At 43.2% G+C, this 23,965-nt stretch overlaps 1 protein-coding gene across 1 annotated transcript in view; it reads left to right on the forward strand.

Moving 5' to 3' along the window:
* Spock1 (SPARC/osteonectin, cwcv and kazal like domains proteoglycan 1) overlaps window positions 1-23,965 on the forward strand; it is a 570,527-nt gene that overhangs the window by 459,890 nt on the left and 86,672 nt on the right. Inside the window, exon 6 of the mRNA XM_004632236.2 lies at window positions 11,868-11,982. Within this exon, the coding sequence (XP_004632293.1) occupies window positions 11,868-11,982 (115 nt within the window). The remainder of the gene's footprint in view (window positions 1-11,867; window positions 11,983-23,965) is intronic.

A 23,965-nucleotide genomic window follows, 5' to 3' on the forward strand; every position in this document is an offset into this window, starting at 1 on the left:
AATGTCTTTTACAGCTGTGTAATTGTTATTTCAAGTACTAAACAAGTTTCAGCCACAGTTACTGTTTCCTCTTCTTTTATTCTGGAAAAAGTATCTACCATTCCAAGGGTCTTGCTCTCTTTTTCATTTTCATTTTCACTTTCTTTTCAGACTCAGACAGTTGTCTTAGAAAACACTCTCAATTTTGATTTCATCTATTTCCTAATGAGTACACTGGGGTTCAGCACTTTGGGTGGCAGTGATAGGTCAGGGTCCCCATGCCTTCCTGTTGTAGCACCTCACAAGGCACATGCCAAGTGACCCACGGCCAACAGTGTTGAAACTGGTGTCTTGGTTCCTTTGTTAAGGGATGACTGCCATATATTTTACTGGAAAGACACATTTTCCTCTTCGTAATAACTACGTATTCTGTGGAGTAACACAGACTATATGAATGCCCCATTTCCTTCTCTCTCTCTCTCTCTCTCTCTCTCTCTCTCACACACACACACACACACACACACACACACACACACATACATATCAGTACAGTGGATAAATTCTAGCAGCTTTCTCTACCACTGAGCTACATCCCCAGCCTTCCAGTAAGGCTTTTGTGAGGTATGGTCATGCTAAATTGACCAGCCTGGCCTCTAAGTATTGATCATCCTCTCCTGGCTCCCATATTCTCCCAATCACCTTTATCCCAAATTGTAGCAAAATACCAAATGATATTTCCGTCAGTACACAGGGCATTGCAAAACGGGTGCTTTTCTAATTGTAGCTTTTCTTCTAAATTTACTTAGCTAGCATTCTTTTGTAAAGAAGACCTTCTTTAGATGTTCAGCAGCTTGGTTTATAAGTTTAAGATTCAATATTCTGGAATTCTCAACCGAGGGCAGTAAGGGGGAAGAAAGAAGTAGAAGTGAGAATGAGCACATAAGAGAACATGCAAGTAAAAGCAAGCTCATCCCAGGACCGAGCCTGTGTTGCGCTGGGCCAACCATCAAGTCGGAGAGATGGTCCCTGGCTGACAAAAAATAGATCACTACCTGTCTGTGCCCAGAGCTTCTGTGGCTCAGGCAACATCTGGAAGACTCCCGGCTGGCAAGCGAGGGAGGGGCCTCTGTCTCACTCAGCGCCTTACCAAATATACACACATGCGTGTATTATTTCATTCAACAGACATTCTCAGACCACCTGTCCCAGCTTTGCTACAGGCTCTGAATCAATAGGAAAGTGCTGTTTCCATGAATTTTAAGTGCCAAGTGCTAATGAGGGCCTCCAACACAACAAACAACAGATAGAAACAAAGGATAATAGGGAAGTGTTGCTGTATTATATGCAGTAAGCAGGACATCTTCAGGCAAGACCATGGCTGAACAGAAAACAAAATAAAGTGAGCTGGGCAGTTGTTGGGGAAAGGAGAGTCCATGCAAAGGCCCTGAGGTGGAAATTCCTGACTGCACTTGAGAAATGGTAGAGGAACCAGTATGGCTAGAGAAAGAGAAGGGAAGGGACCATCTGACTAATGCAGTGAGTAGTCGCTCACTTCACGCCCAATTATTAAAGCCAGCAAAGCCTCAGGATTATTTTTCCTCTACTGCAACATGATTTGGGGCGAATAAAAAACAAATCAGAATTCATCAACTGTGAACAAAATTGTCAACTGTGAAGTGTCAACAGTCTGGTTTAAAAATAGATGATAGGTTGATGAAACACAGTAGAGAAAGCAATTTAAATAAAATGTTAAAAATAATACCCAAAGCATATGAGTCACCGGGAAGAGTGTGGTGTGCAGGAGAAATGTACTCGGTTGAGACCCGCATGGCCAATGGAGCAGACAGAAGTTATTAGGTTTGCTTTGCAAATCACAGACAAGGAAGATTTACTGGTCATTTGCAGGAAAACATTCACTCATTCAAACATATTTGTTTATTATGCAAACCAGCAGCAAAGATTGCTGGGGAATTCTGCTAGCACATTTATTTTTTAGGTGGGTCAACATTTTGAGTATCTGTGCCTGTGTATGTAATCTTTGCCTCTTTCCTCCTCTCTGTTTCTGTAATGATTGGGGGGTACATTTGTGTTCTGGTAGGTCAAAGGTCTAGAAGTTTCAGGATTGTGTGCATATTTGGTTTTGAATTTGTATTTGTATGAATATGGGTGCTTAAAAATCCTTGTTTTCCAAGGGCTGGCCAGATAGCTTAGCAGATTGAAGTGCCTGCTTAGGCAGATGCAGGGACCAGGGTTCAATCTCAGGCATGCTGTGCTGGCCCCCTCCCCAAGGCATGCTGAGACATTCATTGATACTGGGCATAGTGGTGCATACCTGTAATCTTAGTGCTTGGGAGACTGAAAACAGGAGAATCACTATGAGTCTGATCTGTGTAGTGAGACCCTATAGACCCTGTACTAAAATATATTTTTAAAAAATCCTTATTTTCCATATTTTTCAATGCTCCTCCTACCAAGAGTCCTAATTATTTGTTTAGCTTCTTTATCATAAGATCAATATAAAAGTTTAGATTTTTTTTATACTTCTGTTCTGAGCATGACTGTAGCTGATACAATTTGTCTCACTTCTGTAAGCCCAACTATTGCACATTCGGAGGCTGCTGTCCTATAGGTTTTTAAAAGGTTTTGTTCTTTTCTTTCCAGGATACCTGAGTTTGACACAAAAGTCAGTGTGCATCTTCCCTGCTCTGCACCTCACCCCCAGTGTCAGGATCTTAACATTGAGCTATGTTCCCAGCTCTTTTATATTTTTCAGACAGGGTCTGATTGAACCATCCAGAATGGGTTCAAAATAATGACACTCCTGCCTCTCAAAATAATGACACTCCAACCTCTCAAAGTGCTAAGATTACAGAAACATACCACCACACCTGGCTATAATCTATGCTTTTTAATTCTAAAACAAAGCAATTCCAGTCCTTGGAGTCTCTTTTTCAAACTTTGAATGGAATATTTATCAGTTTGATAGGGCAGCCACAACAAAGGGCCATGAATTTGGCAGTGTAAAAGATAGAAATTTATTTTCTCACAGTCCTAGATACTAGAAGTATCCTTCTAAAGGCAGTGAGGGTCTATCTGTTTGATATCTCTCTTTAGACTTCTGGTGGCCTTAAGTGCTCCTTGCCTTATTGATAGCTATGTCCCTGTGTTCTCACATTTTCCCTCTCTGGATATTGGTCTCTACACTCAAATTTCCCTTTTTTATAAGGACAGTAGTCTTTGATTAGACCCCACCCTCATGAGCTGACTCTAGCCCTTTTGCCAGATGAGGTTCCATTCTGAATTACCAGAGCAGGTATTCAGGATTGGGATGTATATTTTATGAGGTGTAAAGCTATGTCTTCCAAAGGGTGAGCAGGGACTGCTGCAGAGAGCAGTAGCGACTCTTTGCCCATAAACTTACCTGTACAATTGGCCAGGGCTAAAGGAAGTGTTCTCAACAGGAACAGTGGTCAGCGATGACAACTCTCTTTGCTGTAGGTGTCTCCTTCCAGCCTTTAATGGAAGCATACTGGAAGGGCCTTTAGCTTTGGTACCTTGTGAGTTTTAAACCAGTGAGTGGCTGTCTAATGCACACCCAATAGTTTATTCACATCTGTTGCTTCTATTTTTGGTCCTCAAAAACAATTGTTTCTCTAGTGCCAAGTTGTGGGTATCCCCTTATTATCCCTGAGGCACATCTTTGCTTTAGTTTGATTTTTGATTTGGAGCCTCCAGGCTGTGAATTGTGATAGCTGTGTTCACTGTGCAGCCTTCTCCCTGTCAAGATGCTCAGGCAGTGTGCTGTCTGCTCAGATCCTCCTATCTCCAGGGCCCGTGTGGAGGATGCATAGAAAAGTCATCCAGGCAAAGCCATCACAGGCCATGATTTGGCTGGTTTCCAGCTCCTACTTTGAGCTCACTGCAAGAGAGAAGATTCAGAAGCTCTGTTATTTGGTTTGAAAATAAGTTGGAAACAAGTGATGTGCATGCTCGTGTTGTGGGAGAGGGACTGACTTCTCCCTCCTAACATCTCAAAAAATCTCTTGCTCTGTGCTCCCTGTTACTTCTCCCCTAGGAAAATTCATAAATACTTCTGTTTGCAAACAATTCAGTTGTCCAACAAAAGCATTCCACAAAAATTCTGATCATAAAACTCCACATCCAGTGACAAACACAAACGTGGCCATCTTTCCCGAATCATAAAACAAATAAAATTCTTGAGCCGTTACCTTTTTTGTGCCTTTTTTGTTTGTTTGTTTGATACGATGTCTTGCTAAGTCATTAAGTTTTATGGATTGGCTTTGAACTTTGGATTCTCTGCCTCAACCTTCGAGTGTGCTGGGATTATCAATGGATATCAGCATGCCCTAGCTTGTATGTGCCTTTTAGTTATGGTGGTTGTTCCAGCCATATTGATAGTTGGGCAACTCACATATGAAACTCACATATTGAAAATCGAGGATTTATCTGTCCCAAGCGGTAAGAGCCTGTGTCTCTTCGATCACAGCCCTGTTTCTAGAAAAGGGTAGGATTACTGAAGTGGAAAACCACATTGGATCCTTTTGTATTATCAGGCTTGGACGCAGGGCACACCACGCTTGCCTTGTGCTTCTAGAATCTCTGTGTGTGCAGATCAGGGCACCCATTTACACTGGCAGCCAGGTCTATGCATCCTCTGTACTGAGGACCCATGATCTGCAGCTGGGAGGGGGAGTGGAATGGCTCGCCTTGGTGTCAAAGCCTCTTTCACATTATACAGCCTGCTTGGTAGAAAGCCTTTGAGAGCTCTCTGGTGACCCTATATAAAGCTGGAATGATGTCTCTGTCACTTTCCTCATCTCTGGGACAAACTACCTGACATCTGCAACTTTTTTTTTTTTTTTTGGTACCGGGGATTGAACTCAGGCTCCTGCACTTGCCAGGCAAGCACTTATTCTACTGAGCTATCTCCCCCATCCCCGACATCTGCAACTTAAAGTAGAAGAGATCTATTTTGGCTCATATTTTGGAAGTTTTGTTTCTACCACACATGGCAGCATGATGGAAGGACCTGGTCAGGGAAAGGCTGCTCACTTTACGGTGGACAGGAATCAGGGTGAGAGGGGATTTGCAGAGGGAGCTATACGTTTCCAGGCCAGGCCCACAGTGCCACACCAGCCCTCGCCTCCTAGCTGCACATTTAGCTATAAACTCATCAGTGGACTAACTCATCAATGCACAGAGTGCCACCATCCACCTGCCAGAGCCCCACCTGTGATTGCTTTAGGAGGACATCTAGGTATACAGCATAACATTCTCCCCCTGGCCCCTGAAAGACTCTGGCACAGCTCATTACACAAAATGTATGGTCTATCTTTAAGAATCACTAAAGTCTTAACAGTTTTGAAATTGCTGAAGTGTCAAAGTTCAAAGTCTCTTCTGAAACTCAAAGCCAACTTTTACATGTAAGCCCTTGTAAAAATCAAAAGAAAGTTAAACACTGCTAACGTACAATGGCACAGGGCAAACACTGCCATTCCAAAAGGGAGAAGTAGGGGTATAGAAACCAGTGGAACTAATGCAAGATCAAAACTCAGTAGGACAAATATGAAATGTCTGTAGTTTCATGTGTAGCACCTGGAGCAAGCTATGTCAATGACATGTGAACTGCTCTGAAGGGTTTGGGTGACCCTGCTTCTATGCATCACCTATAGGCACTCTTAAGGCTTGTCATCTGGGCTGGCTTTGCTCACTCTAAGTGGCTTTTCTTAGATATTCCACATTGCTGGCATCTCCTAATTCTTGGGATCTCCACCGCACTTTCAGCTTCACTCTCACAGCTTCTTGGGCATAATGCCTGCTATCTAAGGCCTTCTGAAATCTGGGTGAAAGCCTTTCTGACCCATTACTCTTTTAATCTGCTTGTCTGCAAGAACAATACAGGGGGATGAAACTATGTTCTATCACCAATTGGAGTAGTAGTTGGGCCATTTTGGATCTTGGCTGTAGAAGTCTCTAAGTGCCTAAATGACTGAACAATGTGATCTGAATCCCAGTGAACAAATCCTGTAGGCAGTCGTTTTGGAGCACAGTGCCCTGGGGCTCTCTTCTAAAGGCAAAGTCTTTTACTTTTGTAATTTTAAGTCCATTGAGAGTAGGACCTCACATACACTCAAGGCATCTTTCTTTTCCTGTTGCACAATACTTGGCTTCTTTTAAAAGTTAATCTTTTTAGAAAACATACTCTCCTCTACTCCAACTTTATAGGCACTTCTTTTTTGGGGAAACTGAAAACTTTTCAGATGGCCTTCTTGCTCCTGATTTTCAGTATAAATCTGGTTAAAAGCAGCAACCAGTATCCATGCTACAGCCTGAATGTCAGGCTGCTTAGAAATTTCTTGCACCAGGTTAGTTAATTTGCTGCCCTTAATCTCAATCTCTTACAAAGTCCTAGGACATGAGCAAAATATAGACAAATGTTCTATCAGAGCATAGCAACCCTGGCCTGGAATCCAACTGACAATGAATTCCTTCTTCAACTGAAACCTCCTGTGTCTTATCTTTATCATCTGTTTTTTATACAGCATTTTGGTCTTCTGAGTTTTGATAAGACTCTCCCATCAATTTGAGTTTACACAATTCTCAGGCTTCTTCTCTAGGCAGTATCTCCAAACCCTTCCCAACTCTTCCTGCAAGCTAGTTCCAAAGCCTTTTGAACCACATGGCCAGACCTGCAGCAGTAACCCTGCTCCTCTTGCACCCGAATCTCTCTTAGTCATTTTCTCATTGCTGAGGCACAATGACCAAGTTTTCTCCCACAAGTTAAAGGACAAAAGGTTTATTGTGGCTTCCAGTTTGTTGAAGTCTTGGTCTGTAGCCAGCTGGCTCCTAGACAAAACAACATGGCAGGAAGGCCTGGGCAGAGAAAAGCTGCTTGCCCCTTGGCATCAGCAAGGCAGCCAGACAGAAAGGAGCACAGAAGGAGGATAAACCCTGCTAGGGCACACCAAGAATGACCTCTGGCCAGACCCCACCTCTCAACACCAAGGCAGCTCTGCTGACCCCATAGTCTAGGCACCTCCCACCAGCCCCACCTTTGAGGATATGCAGCTTTGGTGGTGCATCCAGGTATAAACCCTAACAAGTGGTGACCATCTTCTGGCTTCTACGACTGTCCCCCCACCTCTGCGAGAACCTGGGAAAGAATAAAAGATGGCATGTGAATAAGAGAACAACCACAAGGGTCAGAATTTTAAAAAGCCATAAGAAGGTATGATTGGTGACATATTCAAAGTGCAGAGCCCGAGGACACCTCTGCCCAGGGATGAGTCAAGGCTTGAATTCAGATGCTTACACTCTCAGCTGTTTCCAGGAGTCTGCCATAAATGCACGGTCACTCACTTGTCCCGATGAGATTCCCGGGAAGCTGTGGTCATAGCTGAGGCGGCTTGTGCAGAGCAGCATGCACGCTTTGTATATACATGATCATAAAGCACTTAATGCATAAAAATATGCTGATTATTTATGGAGGTTGTCAGACTTGATAACAGAGCCAACCCCTCAGCATCCCACACATTACTTGTAAAAATACACATTGCCCACTTTGGCAATGCTTCCTGTGGGATCCTGTCTGCCCCTTTCTGCTGCCTCCCCTGAAGAGGAGACCCCCTATCTTGATGGTATTTGTCATCCCCACTTCCTTTTAAATAAATCTTTACCACCTATGTGTGAATCTCTAAATAGCCTGTTTTGAGCTTTATAAAAATGTGGAATTATAGCTTTTCTGAGCTTATTTAAATGCCACATATTGTCCCAGAAGATGAAAAGCAGATCTATACCTTCGAAACTTGGGTTTTGCTGGTATAGATAAGTGCTGGGTTTTTTTTTTTTTTTTTTTTCCCCTAGTGGCACCTATCTGGTATCAGGGCAGGGCTGGCAGTCTGCACAGATTGCTGCCTGCAGCTCTGCAGGGGCCAGGATGCTGCAGCCCAGTCAAGAAAGTTGAGCTCCAGGACCACTGGCCTTGGGCCCCTGGCTGACACAGGGACACCCGGAAAATGAGTGTCTGGGCTTCTGGAGGCAGGCAGGCTAGTTTCTGACTCCAGAAGCATGTGGGGCAGACAGGGAGGGTGAGAGGCAGAGCACTGAATATGCAGCTGTAATCGGGAACTCAGAAGGGACATGAGTGAAGGGTGGGGCAGAGGACACAGCTTGAAGGCAGAGCTCCAGCCTCTGCTTGCCTGGACTAGTAAAGGCTAACATGCTCTGCCTTTGTCATTTATTAGCCTGTTGTTGAACATGGTTAAGCTTCCAGGTTTATCTATGTTATATCCTGTCAAGGATGAAATAGTGACTAAGCCTTTTCTTGCTATAAAGTGCTTCACGTCCAGTAAGACTTCAGCTATTCCATTCATTAGCTTTTACTCCGTCATGCTGTAGTAGCACAAGATCACCAAACAAGAGCAGCTTACACCAGTGAGTTCCTTCTTTGTGTTGAGTACTACGGTGGGGTGCCCTACGCCTGCTGGGTCCCAGGTGCAGGAGCAGCTCACTTCAGGCTGTTACTTTCATGGGAGGGGAGGGGGAAAAGTGAGGTGATGCATCCAGGCCTCAAAATGACGCTGCAGCTCAGCTTCATCTTCCCTCTGGCACCCACCCATTGGAGCAAGTCCCTGGCTGGGCTGGGGCCACCGGGGGGAGCTGAGCATCAGAGGCAGCTACTGAACTGCAGGATGCAGCAGTGGGAGTGGCAGGGAGCTTCAGGGAGGGCAGAGATTACTTGGCATAAGTATTAGTCAATCACAGATGTAAGCAGGCAATTTCAGGAATAGTAAGATAAAGCTTTATTATAAATAAGTATATATTTTTAACTTTATAAAGTAAGTTTACACATAAATGTATATTTTTCCTTTCTAAATTAATTTCAGAGGCTCTTTTGAGAAAGCAACTTCAAAACTACTGGACTGTGGTTTCTTTCTTTCTTTTTTTTTTTTTTTAAATGTATGTGGTACAGAGTCTCACTATGCAGCTTGAATTTGCAGTGATCCTTCTGTTTTCTGTACCCCCTCCCCAGAGCTGGGATTACAGGCATTCACCACCATGGCTGGATAGGGGCAGGGCTGGTGCAGCATATGGTACCAGGGACTGAACCGGTTCCTGAGCTTGCTTAAGCAGGCACTCAGTCCACTGAGCTATCTCACTGGTCCTCAAAACTGCTGGTCTGAAACTGAGGCTGGTTGCAGAAATCTAACTTTCAGAAGGAGGAGAGGTAGAAAAAGATGGCCATAGTGGTCTGTAGGCTACTCCAGACAATATTGTCTATTGGCTATGAACCATACTGTCTACTGTCCTATATAAAAACAAGTGTCTTCTGTGAATCACTCACCTGCCACCTACACTGTTTCTTTCAGCTTGCTGTCAGCCCACTGAGTTGTCAGTAGGCATATTACTTAACTGTGAGTCTCTCCTGTGCTCCATCCCTACTCACCCATATGCTCCCCTGAGCTCATCATCATTTCCACATTCCTTTTCTTCTTAATCATTATATCAGTTGATGCTTGACACCTGGCCATGGCTCCTTTTCATACACTCCTGTGGTGGATTAACTAATGGTAAACTTGGAACACCCAGCTGAACTGACTCCACATGGTGCTGAGTGTGGAAGGCCCACCTGGGGATTATTGCCAATAGCGTAAGAGGAGAACCAGAAAGAAAGGTGGGGCTATTGATTCTCCTGGAGAAGCTTGTCATGCTGGTTTTCCAGATATGAACTTAGCTCTTCTTATCATCAGAGGAAATAGGGTCCTCGCTGTCCCTGAAGACACCTGTGGTTCTTTTCAGGGGAGCTCTGATCTTCACCTTAAGCATCGTTTCCTAGCTCCAATGCAAACCCCTCAGCCTGCTGGCACAGATTCTTCGTTCCATGGGCACAGATGTTCTAGCTTCCACCACAGGCCACTGGGCCTGTCCAGTACAGATCCTCATATGGACTTGCACGAGCTATTGTTGTGGGCTCAAGGCCTCTAGCTGGACTTGTGGAGGACATTGCCATGAGCTCTAGTATTAATTGGCTTCATGCAACACATTGCCATCGGATCCAGGCCCTTGGCTGGATTCTTCGGGTCTGTAGTGCATGGGGAAATCTCTTGTACTCTTCTGCACTTGACATTTTGGATGAACATTATAAAACAACCCTATAAGTTATGTGTCCTGTATTAAATCCACTCCCATGCAAACTCTGACTGCAACAACCTCAGACTTCTTCCTGTCTCCTTGGGAACATACTGAGTATTTTACACTGTCCTACAAAAATGACTTTAGCATCAAGAGGAAGCATGTCAGCAATCCACAACCTTTCTCTGTCACTCTCTGCCTGTCAGAGTAGCCAGCAAACGGATGTATGACAATTGGAGATATTCAGTATGAGTCTAGTACCTTGGAAACAGTGTTGAAATAATTCTTAGCTTTGCTTTGTAATCAGTTTTGAGACCAAATAGCTTGTCTTCTTACAATAAGCCAGTATTCACCTGCATGCACATGTGTTGCCTTGCAAGTGCTAGTAACCTTTTCAAAGGTAGGCATTTATGTTTTCCGAGGGCAAGGCCTGTATCTCCTCTTTTCTTTCTTTTAAAAGATTCCCTATGGTACCTGATAAGAGCTGCACATCGAGTGAGTGCTCAGTAAATTTTGCCTATCTCTTCTTCCTTTGAACATCCATCAGGTATCCACATAGTCCTGGGCCAGGGCCCTTTGCAGAGGATTGATTATACACAAGCTTTGATCCTAAGGATTTTATACAGCCAAAAAGAGAGTAAACTCTCAGACAATGCAGATTTAGACCAACAACAAAGGTGCACAATTAGCCACAAACAATATTGTATAGAGTGTGCTCCAGAGAACCTTGCTCATGACAGGAAGTGAGCCAGGACCCTTGTGAGCTCAGCCATGGGGTCAGACATAGGTTTTAATAGGCATTATAATCTTAATTTTTTTTTGTTGTTGTTTTTTTCGGAACCAGGGATTGAACTCAGGCCCTTGCGCTTGCCAGACAAGTGTTTATTCTACTGAGGCATCTCCCTGGCCCAGCATTATAATCTTTCATAAGGAATCTAACCTCACTGTTTTAGCCCTATCTTCTATAATGTAGGAATAACTTTAAAAAGCTAGTAACCTGTGTGGTCTGTTGCACTTGTAAATACCATCTTTCTCTCCTGGGCCTTTCTCATGTTTTGTTTTAAGTTGGGTTAGAGTCCAAAACAAAGGAATAGAAGAAAGGAACATGAAGTATCAGTATTGTTACTATTAAAGAGTGACAGGTTATAGTGGAGGGGATTCCAAGGCTAGTTACATAACCACAGGCATACTCCAATCAGAAAAGACTGGTGCAAACATAGTTTTGCATGCAAATATATTCATCCAGTGTTGCTCCCAAGGGGAAGAGGCAGAGCAGAAATATACCACCCACATTTGTAGAAAACAAGAGGTTGCCATCCTCTTCCTCAGGAAGAGCATATGTCCAGATTACTTCAGCTGTTTCGTATAGTGAGCTATGTTTATAGGAAGACTTGTAAAGAAGCCTTAGACAGTCCAGTGGATGTGGTCATTGACCATGTAGGACTCCACAGTTGTTAAATTTCATATTAATGAATTTATTTTATGAATAGCAACAGTTGAGTTTACCATTCATTACAATGAGCCTTCTGATGCTTCTTCAGTGTTTTAGGAATTATACATTTGGAAAACCATATGTCCATTTCTTCTTTAGTACTCTGTAATGGAGAACTCTGAGTGAGGTGAACTTTTCCCTTTCCTGTGTTTTCTCCTATGGATCAAGCACTCAGCTCTTTCCTGGGAAACTAAGCAGGGACTTTTGGTGACTGTCTTCTCACTGACCTTTACCTCTCTTGCAGTGCAAGTTGGAGTTCCATGGCTGCTCTACTGGCAAAAGCCTCAGCATTCTCTGTGATGGGCCCTGTCCTTGCATCCCGGAACCTGAGCCACCAAAACACAAGACAGAAAAGAATGGTAAGTGGATATTTTAGGAGACATTCTTGAAAGGGATATGATGGCCAGCTTTGGTGAGTCAAGCTTTGTCCCAGATGCTGGGAACCTAGCATTCAACTGAGCTATTCAGGCTCACGTTGGGGAAATGGCTGACTTGGTTGTTTATGGGTTCTAAATTGAGTTGCTTTCAGCTACTACTGAAGAAAGGAGAAAGAGCTGAGAGTCTTTGAAAATAATTTGTTAGGCCGAGTTATGCTCTATGATCTCTTAGAGGTCAAAATTGCTATGATATGGGAGGGGCAGTATTTTCTGCATCTAAGACCAGGCCCTGCCCTAGGGTATTTCTTGGTCTTTCTAATCTCTCAGATCCTTTGAACTTCTCAAGGCCAAATGTTAAAATAGAGAATCCAGAGATGCCACAACAGTGCAGTAGTCTCCCCTGGAGCATTGCTTCATTAATATATTCTTCTTAGAGTGCAGCACAAAGCCAGGAGACAGATGAAAGAGAATATCTCTCCAGGGGCTGCTCTTTTTCCTCCAGGGTGTAGAAGGGCAGGAAAACTTGGGCCTGTCTGGATGTTTTCATGATGGAGATAGGAATGATGTGCCACAGGCCTTGATCCTAAATCATTATTAATAAAGTGCAAGGTGGGTGTTTGAATTTGCCTTCTGTGGAACTGGGCTTTCTCAGTCATGACAAGCTGTTCCATGGAAAATACTGTGTGTTTATTTGTATGAGTGTGTGAGTGTGTGTACTCATGTCTTCTAAAGCTCTCAGCCACTTGTGGGGGAGGAGAGAAAACAGAGTGAGAAGGTAGTCTTTTGCATTATCATAGGCAATGTGGTGTTTTTCAAAAGATCAAAAGAGGAAGACTTGAATCTAAGTGTGTTTGTGATGATTTAGGGAATCTTGTGTCTGTAGGTGTTTAGGAGGTCTAGCTCAGAATGCAGAAAGACAAATTAAATCATAAAGCACTATGGTCACATGTCATCTTCTAATGTGATTTCTGACTTCCAAAATAGCTGGTCACATTGCATTTGGATCTGACTCATTTATATAGCCACAGTAAGAAAAGTTAATTAACGTATATAATCTTCACTTTGCTCTGGTCTAGTCAGAAAGTCTAAAACCATGTGGTGTTAAGTAACTCCATCGTCCAGAAAATTAACTTCTGTCTAGAAAGTTTTTGAAGTGTCTTCTTAGGAAGTTTCAGTAGCCTTTAGAATTCTAGGTATATTTCTTTTTGCCTTTATCTAATCTGTTCTGAGGCTAGGAAACCAAATCAAGAAAATGAAATCGGCTACTTTTCCTGGATTATCTATCGATGAACGTAATAGTTCCCTTCATGGCCATCCACACATGGTAAGGGTTCTCTGCTTGCTGTAGTTATTTCAGGGGGATTTTTGCTTCTCCAGATGAACAATTCTCATTTCTACATGCTGGTCTTTGTACATAGCTAAATGGGGCTGACTCTCAAATATGACACTCTGAGAATGGTCCTGACTGTATTGCTTTATTTGTGCAATTATTCACTGATGACAATTCAAATACATTCTTACCAAACCTATGCAAGTAAATATATGGCTGTTAAACATACACTCCAAAAACTTTAGCTGCTCAGTTCTGAAACATCATTGAGAACAATATTGCCATTTTGAATGTTCCAAGGTATTTGCAGCAATGTAGACTAAATTAATTGTGATGTCAGAAGGGAAAAGCATCATCTTACCACACGAGGAAAGAGAACATAAAACAATAATGTCAACAATATTTTGAAACAGCCAAATTCTATCTCCTCATCAATTCCTTCAATCCTACAGATTTATTCCTCTATCCCACTAAATCTTGGACCTGTAGTTTTGCTTTCAAAAAGTTGTCTACCTCTAGATTCAAAGCAACTTCAGAAATCCTTGCTTAGTCTTTAATTTGAACATTGCTTAAGAAGCAGCCCCTCAGAAACCTGGTGGCCAATGAATCTGTTATCTGGAATGTCAGTAGCCCAAACATGGTGAAAATTTTTTCCATGAGGTTCTGAGAAAAGACATTCTTTGTTTGAAATTGAATTTCCAAGTTGTGACTTAGGGCAGTGTTTTTGTGTGAGCTTGAAAGGAAGCAGAACTTACCTAGTAAGGGTGAGAGAGGGTGGCTCTAGCTAATTCATTATGGCATCCCACAGAGTGTTAATGGAGGATGGCAGAGTCCCCTATTAGGGGATAATGTTTAACTACTTAACATGGATTTGATAGGCGCTTCCCCAGAGAATAGGAAAATGTTATGGGCAGTGAGGGCTTTGACGATTCCCCAGGGGGACCATGTGAAATGAAACATTTAAATTAATAATGTTTTACTTCAACAAATTTGATCAAGGGAAGGCTGACCTTTTTCTGTGCCTTGGCAGTTCTTTCCATGTAGCTGATAAGGGCTGGACTGCGCCTATGACAGCTGGAATGAGGAGGAGGGAATGAATCTAAGGGAGAGCTCAGGAGAGGAAGGAAAGCAGTCTTCAATTGACAGCGTAGCTGTAGGTGGGCGGAGGGAGGAGGAAGAGAAGCATAAACATCACCTGCCTTCCCTGTCAGCAGTCCTCTCTTAAGCTGCTCCAGGCCAGTCTGGGCAGCTTCATGAGACCCTGTCTCAAAATAAAAGGATCTACAGTGTAGCCCAGTGAGTGCTCTCTGGGCCTAGACTCCAGGACTGGAAATCATTAATGGCAATATTAGTATTGATTTTCAATATTACTTTGATTTTGAATCCTGGGTTCATCCGATGATGAAAGGTTCATGTAGTCACTTCCAGGTAAATTCTGTGAAGTCAGAGCTGTGTCTCAACCCTGGGAAGCAGGGACCCTCCGTGGGCTTCTGAGCTGCGGAGCCAGTGGGAGGCATTTCCTGGAGGTGGCTGTCCTTTGGTATCCAATCACTTCTGTGGGGCTTTTGCCATCTTCAGTTAGTTGGTATCTTAGTTACTTTCTTATTGTGCATGGAAACCCACCAGTTAAAAGAGGAATTCCTTACAGCTCACAGTTTCTAAAGCTTTTAGTTCATAATAGTCTGGTTCCAAACCAGGACAGCATGACAGAGAGGTATCACAGAGGAGAACCAGTCCATGACCAGGCAGGGACGAAGCAGCAAGCATTCTTTCCTGTTCCTTTATGTTCCATTCAGGCTATAAGCCTATTGACTGGTGCCACCCACACCTGAGTGGGGCTTCCGTCATGCACACCCAGAACTATGATAAACCAGTTTGGCTCATAAAAACCCTAATCCCAAGAACAAAACCCCCCTAATCAAGCATCACACATCCATGATCCAGCCACCTTCCCAATGCTCTACCTCCTAAGAGGGCATGAAGTTCTGGGGAGATTGTTACATAATAAACCGTAACCCTTGGCTACTGATATTTGTCCTGACCATGTCTACTGATTATATTTGGGATGCCATCCATCACCTCTGGATACCATGTCTATTGAGATTATATGAAGTCTTTTTTTCTTTATATCAGACTCTTCTGAGTTTACCCACTCTCTCATAGCACCACTTGGCCTCGTTCAGGGGCACAGAAAACTTGAGGATACTTTTCTAAGATTTTATAGCATCAAAAAGACTGATGAGGCTGGCATGTTGAGTCTTTTTTTTTCTACTGATCTGTGCACAGCTGTTACTATTCTGCACAGAGGTTATTTTGAGGCTTGCCTCAAACTGGCTTTAGTATTAGTTGCAAAACGCAGGACTTCTTTACTGCTGAGGCTCACCTCTTTTCTTATTTTCTGTTGTGTCCTTCCAGTATGGGGCCAGAATTAGATCAGAGGAGGGCAGAACATTTCATGGGAGCGCACCTGCCTCTACTTGTTCCTCTTCCTCCAGAGTATCACTTTGTGCGGCCCCAGTGTTGGTCAGCACCCAAGAAGAGTATGCATGGCATGGGAGCACAGGGCCTAACACTCACTTGATTTCAGAATGTTCTGCTTTTTCCTAGCCTTTGGTCTTTGAGATAAAACATTCTCAGCTCTTGCAAAATCAGAAGTCTCTTGTATCTGCTTTAAGTTCCAATGGCATTTTTTGAAAGTGAATGCTAAGTGGTTGATTTTTAAAAATCTGGTATCTCTGCTTTGATGTGTCCCCTGAAGAGTTGGTAGAGGATGGGTCCATCCCTTAGTACTTCTGTATATTTCAAGTTATACCTCATGATCTAGGGAAAGCAACTTAAGTTGTCTTATCACTCTGATCTTGTAAAACCAACCCAGCCCCCAAAACATAAAGTAATGATAATCCAAGACACAAAACAAAAAGTTCAAAAGAGAGAGTTGAGGGATTATAATGGTACCTCAGAGATAGAACATATCTGTGAGGTCCAAGTTTTGATCCACTGCATCAGGAAAAAAAAAAGGTATAATGCAATGCATGCATGAGTATGTATGTACTAACCCTGAATTTCAAACATTTTTCAATGTTTTTCCAGAATGACCTTTCCCAGGCTTGCTTGGTATTTTCTTAGCCTCAACAGCCAGGCATCTAGGCAGTCACTGTTTAGGTGGAACTTTAGTTCCTAATTCCAAGGTATTACTGCTGATTTTCCTTCATTTCTCAGCAAAAGTTTGATTCTTGACAGTGGTAGTAAAAAAATCTAAGGAGAAGATAGAGCTCTTAAAATGAGAGGCTTTAACATACATTTTTCAACTAGCCAGTGTTCATTTTCTAAGCCCAAGATTTTTCCACCATGCCACACTTCCCTTTTTACAGGAGATAAACCTTCCCTCTTGGCCTGAGTTTAGCAACCTCCTTGATGACATTAATTTGGAGAGGGGTTTTGAGCTTCCTCAGACACAAAATAGAATGTTATAGAGCTTGAGTATTCTGTTAAAGAAAGGTCTCTCTCATCTCTGTGTCACCGTGTCAAGGGACCCCCCTGTTCCTTGAGGGTGCTGTTAATGTTCCCTGTAAAGCTCAAGGAAATCTCATGTGTGGGGCCTCAGACCTTTCCCATTTTCTCCCACACTTTTATATTTTACCGCATGAGGTTATATTTGTAAGAGGGATTTGACTACGAGTGATGTACCAGAAGAGAACATTGGAGGCTCACTGAGAGAGAAAACCTTGCCTATGTTAATGACCTTTCACCAAACTGCAAAACCCTGGATTCATCTCACTGTTGGTCTAGTGTATTTGTTGCTGCTCTGTATATAACCTCTGGTGACACTCATTTCAGCCCTCTGTCTGAAGTTGATAAAAGATTTATGTAATAGAAGATAAGTTTAAGTTTTCCTGGGTCTGAAGTCATTTGGAAAAATCTTACAGTGTCAGCTGTGAGACAGGAGATGCCCATGTGTTGATAGGGCCAGTAAGGTTTTGAATGACACTCTACATGGCTGGTGCCACCCCCAGTTCAACTCTATGTTTGGAGGAGAAAACTGAGAGAACAGAACTTTCTCTAAGGTCAGATATTTTCTTTTCTCTGTTAGCACAGATTAGCTTTTAGAGAAGGGATATTAGTCCAGGCAAACACCCTAAGGAAGCCTGGGAAGGACAATAGGTGACCTCTACTGGCTGGCTCTCCTTGTGAGGAGAGGCATAGTTGGGGTGAGTCCATTTGGTTGAGGAAGAAAAAAATTGCGCCTTTTTACAGCTGAGTGTCCTGAAGAGGAAGTAACAACTTCCCTCCAGCTGAGAGGTTTGCAACAGTAGAAAAATCATCTACAGCGATTTGCTTCTCTCAAATGGTGTTTTCAACCAGAGGGCTAGGTTCTGAGGGAAGAAAGTCTTACGTTGACAGGCAGTTGTCTAATTCTATTACTTATCACAAGAGGAGTTGGGGAAATGTGTTTAAATGGGAACAGGAGGAAGTGCAAAAGAGAGAAGGTAAAAAGTTCCTGCTAACTGTAATGTTGGAATGAAAAAAATACTGAGTCAAGTCCCTTGCAGAGGCTCCTGGAAAAATGGTGATTTATTTTGGCATCCAGAAAAGAAGATTTCCCTTTAATGCCTATTGTGTAACAGGATGAAGGCCTGAGGCTCGCAAACCTGCAATCTAAAAGAAGTTTATATTAACCTTTCCATACCCATTTAGCTTCAGTCGCCTATTTTTCAGCACTACATTATAGTTAGGAATTAAACACATAAAGGAGCATTTAATTTTTAGGGACTTGTTATTCTAAATGTCATGATCTTAAAAAAAAACTTGAGAATTAAATTGGCAGCTGCATTAAAGAAGAAAAATTCATTTGTCAGGACTGAGAGGTAAGTGTTCACTGTGGCTTTGATCTCTGATTCTCCCAGTTCTGTGAGATTATCACAGCAGAAGGTAAAAAACATAGGTTCTCCTGGTTTTTCAGAAGTCTGTTTGGCAGTACCTGACAGGAGAGAGCTAAAAGTTAAGAAAGAGGAAATCTGAGGAACATGGTAGCCGGGGTCATAACTAGAGTTCAGCGGAGATAGAGATTTGTGTTAAAAATTAATAGCTTTGATAGTTTGCCCAAACACATTCTTCCCCTGGCCCTACTTGTGGAAAATTTACAAATTAGGAAAAGTTTACAAGTTAATTACATAAAAATCCGAACACTGTGGCAGCAGCGTTCATATTCCAAGTTTTCTGCAATGTTCTTCTCATTATCTTTATACATATATATTATATATTTTTAAACTTTACCCATCCAGCATTGAGACCATATTTAATATAAATTGTATATCCTGTCTTTTATGTATCATAATTGTTTTCATGTACATGAGACGTAGGAAAGACATAGGACCTCCAAATGACATAAGGGATATATTATAAACCTCAACCTCCTAGACATCTGATAACACCCAGTTTGCATTCCCCAAAATTGAAGAATGAATTCTAAGGCACAAAGGAGGTTAAGAATAGGAAATATCTATGGGGGAGGGCTAAAGCTCTTGAGGAGCACAAGGGGCCCAGAATGGCTTGCTGAGGACCCCGCTTTTCCGAGGAAGTTTTATAGAGCACAACCACATGAGTACAGGCTGGCTTAACACTATGATCAATCAATAAGATTACAAGTATAGCCTCTTAGATAATATTAATCCAAATGGGGAAACAAGTTACATAACAAGAGTACATGGAAGAAAACAAAGAACTTCTCAGGAAGTCATGTGTCCAAGGATCCTGGTCACTCAATGAGATAACTGATGCCATCTAGACTTTATTAGACCAGCTGTTACCGCTTATCTTTGTCCTGGTCATTCTGTTTTTATCCTGAGGCCTGGCTTCCAAGCGATGCGCCTCTGGCCACAGTGGTGATGAATTTTACTTTATACTCACTCTCCTGAGGTCCCAGCCTTCTCTGTCTGCCTGCAATATTTCTACTGAACTTAGCTGTCTATAATACATCCATAGATTAATTCTCCCCACACGTCACCAATTTGCCACCAGTCCTCCTACCTCCCGGTGCCCTTCTTGGCCTCTAGCCCTAACCGTGGGATGACAACTCTGCATTCCATGGGGATGCTCATAGGCATAGCAAGCTTAACATGTGCAGAAGCAAATCTCCAGTCTTCCTCTCAAATCTGCTCTTTGTTCCTGTAGTTGATTTGTGATCTCAATTCACAGAAACCCAGTTGTCTGCTTGCTGAAGTCAAAATGCCCTCCTTTTCTCTCATGCATATCTCAAAAACTCTATACACTCTACTGACAGTTCTACTTTCAAATATATTTTCAAATAAGCCCACTTCTTACCATCGCTGTTGGGATCATCCTAGAGGATCAAGGCACCTTCACCTTCTGTTTTAAGAGCTGCCTACTTTCTCTCTTTGCCCCTACCTTCTCTTTGGAATGTAGTAGTCCAACTGTTTCTGCACTGCCTAAGTCAGGTCATGCAATCCCCTGGTGCAGACACTCCAAACACTTCCCATCTTGGCCACATTTAAGCGTTAAAGGTAGTGATCTTACAGTGACCTGTGAGACTCATATGATCTGCTCCTGCGCTGTTCTCTGTTCTCTGTCCTGCTTCTGACCCCCTCGTTCACTGAGCTGCAGGTACCTCACATTCATGGGGCCTGCATATATGCCCTTCTTGCTACTTCCCAATCCATCTGGAGTATCTCTGCTAGTGCTCTCTCTCTCTCTCTCTCTCTCTCTCTCTCTCTCTCTCTCTCTCTCTCTCTGTTTCTGTCTCTCTCTGTACTTAGAACAGGGTGAACAGGGTCTCACTGCATAGGTTGAACTCATAGTGATCCTCCTGTTTACAACCTCCCAAGTGCTGGGATTACAGGTGCATGTCACTACACCCAGTCTCAATCACAGCCTCAGCACACCCTGGGGCAGAGCTGGCAGGGCAGGCCCAGGGATAGAACTCCAGCCTCTGCATGTGCCTACATAGGCACTTTAATCCACTGAGCTATTTGACTGGCCCCTCATACTCTCTCAGCCACCTTTTAAAACCTTTGGACAAATGTTACCTCCTCAGGGATCCTTCCCATACACACTCTGTCCACACTTCCTCCTTCATTTTTCTCAGTACCATTTATCACATTGTAATATATCAGTTTGCTTATCTATGCTGTTTATTGTCTGTCTTGCCCAACAAACAGAAATTCCATGGCGATTATTTTGTCTGTAAGCTGAATAGTTCTCAAATGTTTGGTGAATCTATGCTTTTTAAAAGTTTAGGGCTGGCAAAATAGCTAGATAGATTAAAGTGCCTGATTAGGCAGATGCAGGGGTCAGGAGTTCAATCCCAGAAATTGAGATTGGGCATGGTGGCATCCATGGCAATTATTTTGTCTGTAAGCTGAATAGTTCTCAAATGTTTGGTGAATCTATTCTTTTTAAAAGTTTAAGGCTGGCAAAATAGCTCAGTATTTAAAGTGCCTGATTAGGCAGATGCAGGGGCCAGGAGTTCAATCCCAGAAATTGAGATTGGGCATGGTGGCATGCGCCTGTAATCCCAGCACTTGGGAGGCTATAAACAGGAGGATCACTACAAATCTAATCTATGCAGTGAGACCCTGTAAACCCTGTAGGCCCTGTAGGCCCTGTAGACCCTGTAGACCCTGTAGGCCCTATAGACCCCATAGACACTGTAGACCCTGTAGGCCCTGTAGGCCCTGTAGACCCCGTAGACCCCATAGACCCTGTAGGCCCTATAGACCCCGTAGACCCCATAGACTCTGTAGGCCCTGTAGACCCTGTAGGCCCTGTAGACCTTCTAGGCCCTGTAGACCCTGTAGGCCCTGTAGACCCTGTAGGCCCTATAGACCCTGTAGACTCTGTAGACCCTGTAGGCCCTCTAGGCCGTATAGACCTCATAGACCCTGTAGACCCTGTAGGCCCTGTAGACCCCATAGACCCCATAGGCTCCATAAGCCCCATAGACCCTGTAGGCCCTGTAGGCCCTGTAGGCTCTATAGACCCTGTAGGCTTTGTAGACCCTATAGGCCCTGTAGACCCTGTAGGCCCTGTAGGCCCTATAGGCCTTATAGACCCTGTAGGCCCTGTAGGCCCTGTAGGCCCTGTAGGCCCTGTAGGCCCTGCAGGCCCTGTAGGCCCTATAGACCCTGTAGACCCTGTAGGCCCTGTAGACCCTGTAGGCCCTGTAGGCCCTGTCCTAAATATGAAAAAAAAAATTTGCTCATCATACATATGCACCATGATTTACAATGTTTAAAATAGTAAGACAGTATGTAATGCAAGATAATCCATAGAAGGTGCTTATTTAAGCACTATGCTAAGTACTTTGTATACTTGCTTAACTTCTCTAACAACCAAAGGATGTCATCTCTTCTGCTCATGAGAAAATGTGAGATCAGTACAGTGACACACATAACACATGACATAGCAGAAGTCTGGAAGTTTTTCTGCAACTTGTGCTCTTGCCCTCCCAGTATACTGTGTTCTTCATCTAAGTCAAATGCCCACTGGATGGGAAGGTTTGGGAAGAGAAAAAAATACAACAGACTGCAGACACACGTACACCAACAGATCTTAAAACCAAGCTGTACTGAGCTTCCAGTACTCAGTGAATATAGCCACTTACTGGTATAGCAGCCCTCACTAATGCAGTTTTTCCAAGGTGAGAGTTAATATCCTCCCTCATTCTCTCTTCTTTCTCTCTGCAAGCACGCTCAGCCCTGTGAAGTTATTAAGACCCTGGTACAAGCTCATTGTTCACCACCATATTACGCTTTTCTGATAGCCACAAGTTTCCAACTTAGCTCCTTACAGATAAAAAATTCATTTATAATCTGTCCTAAAGTCAACTGTTCTTCCACTGCCCTATCTATTGCTATAGAAAGAAAAAAGACAGCATTGCAATATAAAATAAATTGAAATTATAGTTGGAAGAAAGCAAGTAGCTGCCACCTCACCAGGCAGGCTTCTTACAAACACATTGGGAGGCAAGATTTGAAGTGGAAGCTGGGTTTTTGTAGGGAGGGGAGCCAAAGGCAGTGTGGCCCCACTTCTGCCAGATGAGAGCTGAATGAGCTTAATTAGCTAAAGTTTACAAAATATAGTTGATTGATCATCAGCATCCTCACCCCCACCATCATCACCCTCAGTACAATGTCAATGTCCCTTGCCTATGTAGCACCATCACTGTGCTGAAGATGGCAACGATGATGCTGATGGTTTTGTTTCAAAACCCAAAGTGATAATTACACATGAAACAGGTGGAAATGTCACCTTCACTTGAGGAGTATGTTGACTTTAGGACAGGTAAAGCCCAGGATAAAGAGTTGAATGAGTACATAGTGACAGATACTCAGCTTGGTTGGGATTATAGCCAAAAGAAAACCAAGTACCAAAATCCATCTAGTCTGAAGAAGACATGGAAGAGAGATCAGATCCATGTGTCTACTGTGATGGTGCAGAAGGGGGTACAAGTCTTTTTGTTCCAGAAAGATAGCCTGCATGGAATGAAATAAAAGGAGACATAGTTTCAGAACCATTTACAGAAAGTTCTGGAAAGTTGAAGCGTGGCAATCCTGAGACAGGACACCATGGGATCGAAAAATGAACAAACTCTGCTCTTTAGTTTCCCAGTGATGCAGTCAGAAATCTTTCTTGTCTGACTACCTTTTCCCATGCAGAAGGATCTTGTAAGGAACAAATTGAACCTTCATGTTGCACATCATTTTGGGATGCATCAGAGGTAGTTACATGTGCCTGTCCCCTGCAGCCCCACTGAGAGGGTGGTGGCCTCTTGGATATGACTATGCTTGGCCCATGCTCAGGTACTCATGCTGGCTCTTGTCACCAGGGCACACGTGGTGGTGAGATGAGGCTGACAACTGAGTTCATCCTCTGGGCCTGTGCTAGAAAGCAAATGAGCACAGCCCCAGATATTGAAACTGCACAGGCCCGGGATGCTGATGTTGTGAAGGCAGATTTAGAAAATAAATATCAAAGACCAGCAAATTAGCACAGACACAGGGTTTGATTGGGATTCTTAACATATCCTGGTGCATAACGCTAAGAAATACTCCAAACAGTGACTTTTAAAAATTGTTTTAAGCTCAGTTGAAAAAGAAAAGCAAACAAACAAGAAAATTGCCCCCTTTTAAAATAGCTGAAGGTGTTACTGAAGCCAAAGAAGCCTGGATCCCCATCTCTGGAGCACTGTACTCACTAGCATTTAATAGCTTCTTTTTTCTTTTTTCTTTTTTTTTTTTTTTCTTTTTTTTTGTGTATGTGTGGTACAAGGAAATGAACTCAGGACCTTGTGCTTGCCGGGCAAGCACTTATTCTACTGAGCTATCTCCCCAGCCCCAGCATTTAGTAGTTTCTGTTCTAAGCCAGCTGCCCACCAGGGAGTTTGCAGAGCTTCGGCGTGGAAGCTTAGAGGAATGGCACCATGTTCCCAGGTGTGCATGGCCTGGTCTATGTCCAGATTCCAGTCTATGGCCTCATTCCTTCAGGGAAGGAATCATCCTTCCAAATCTTGGCATCAGTACTTCACACAGACTCCCCACCTCCAACATGTTGGTACTGATAGGAGGCTACTGGAAGATTCCTTTGCCTGCTTGGCTCTGGTCTGTCATTTACAACGGA

Source organism: Octodon degus, unplaced genomic scaffold (assembly GCF_000260255.1).
Source record: "Octodon degus isolate 3935 unplaced genomic scaffold, OctDeg1.0 scaffold00048, whole genome shotgun sequence".
Lineage (NCBI taxonomy): Eukaryota > Metazoa > Chordata > Mammalia > Rodentia > Octodontidae > Octodon > Octodon degus.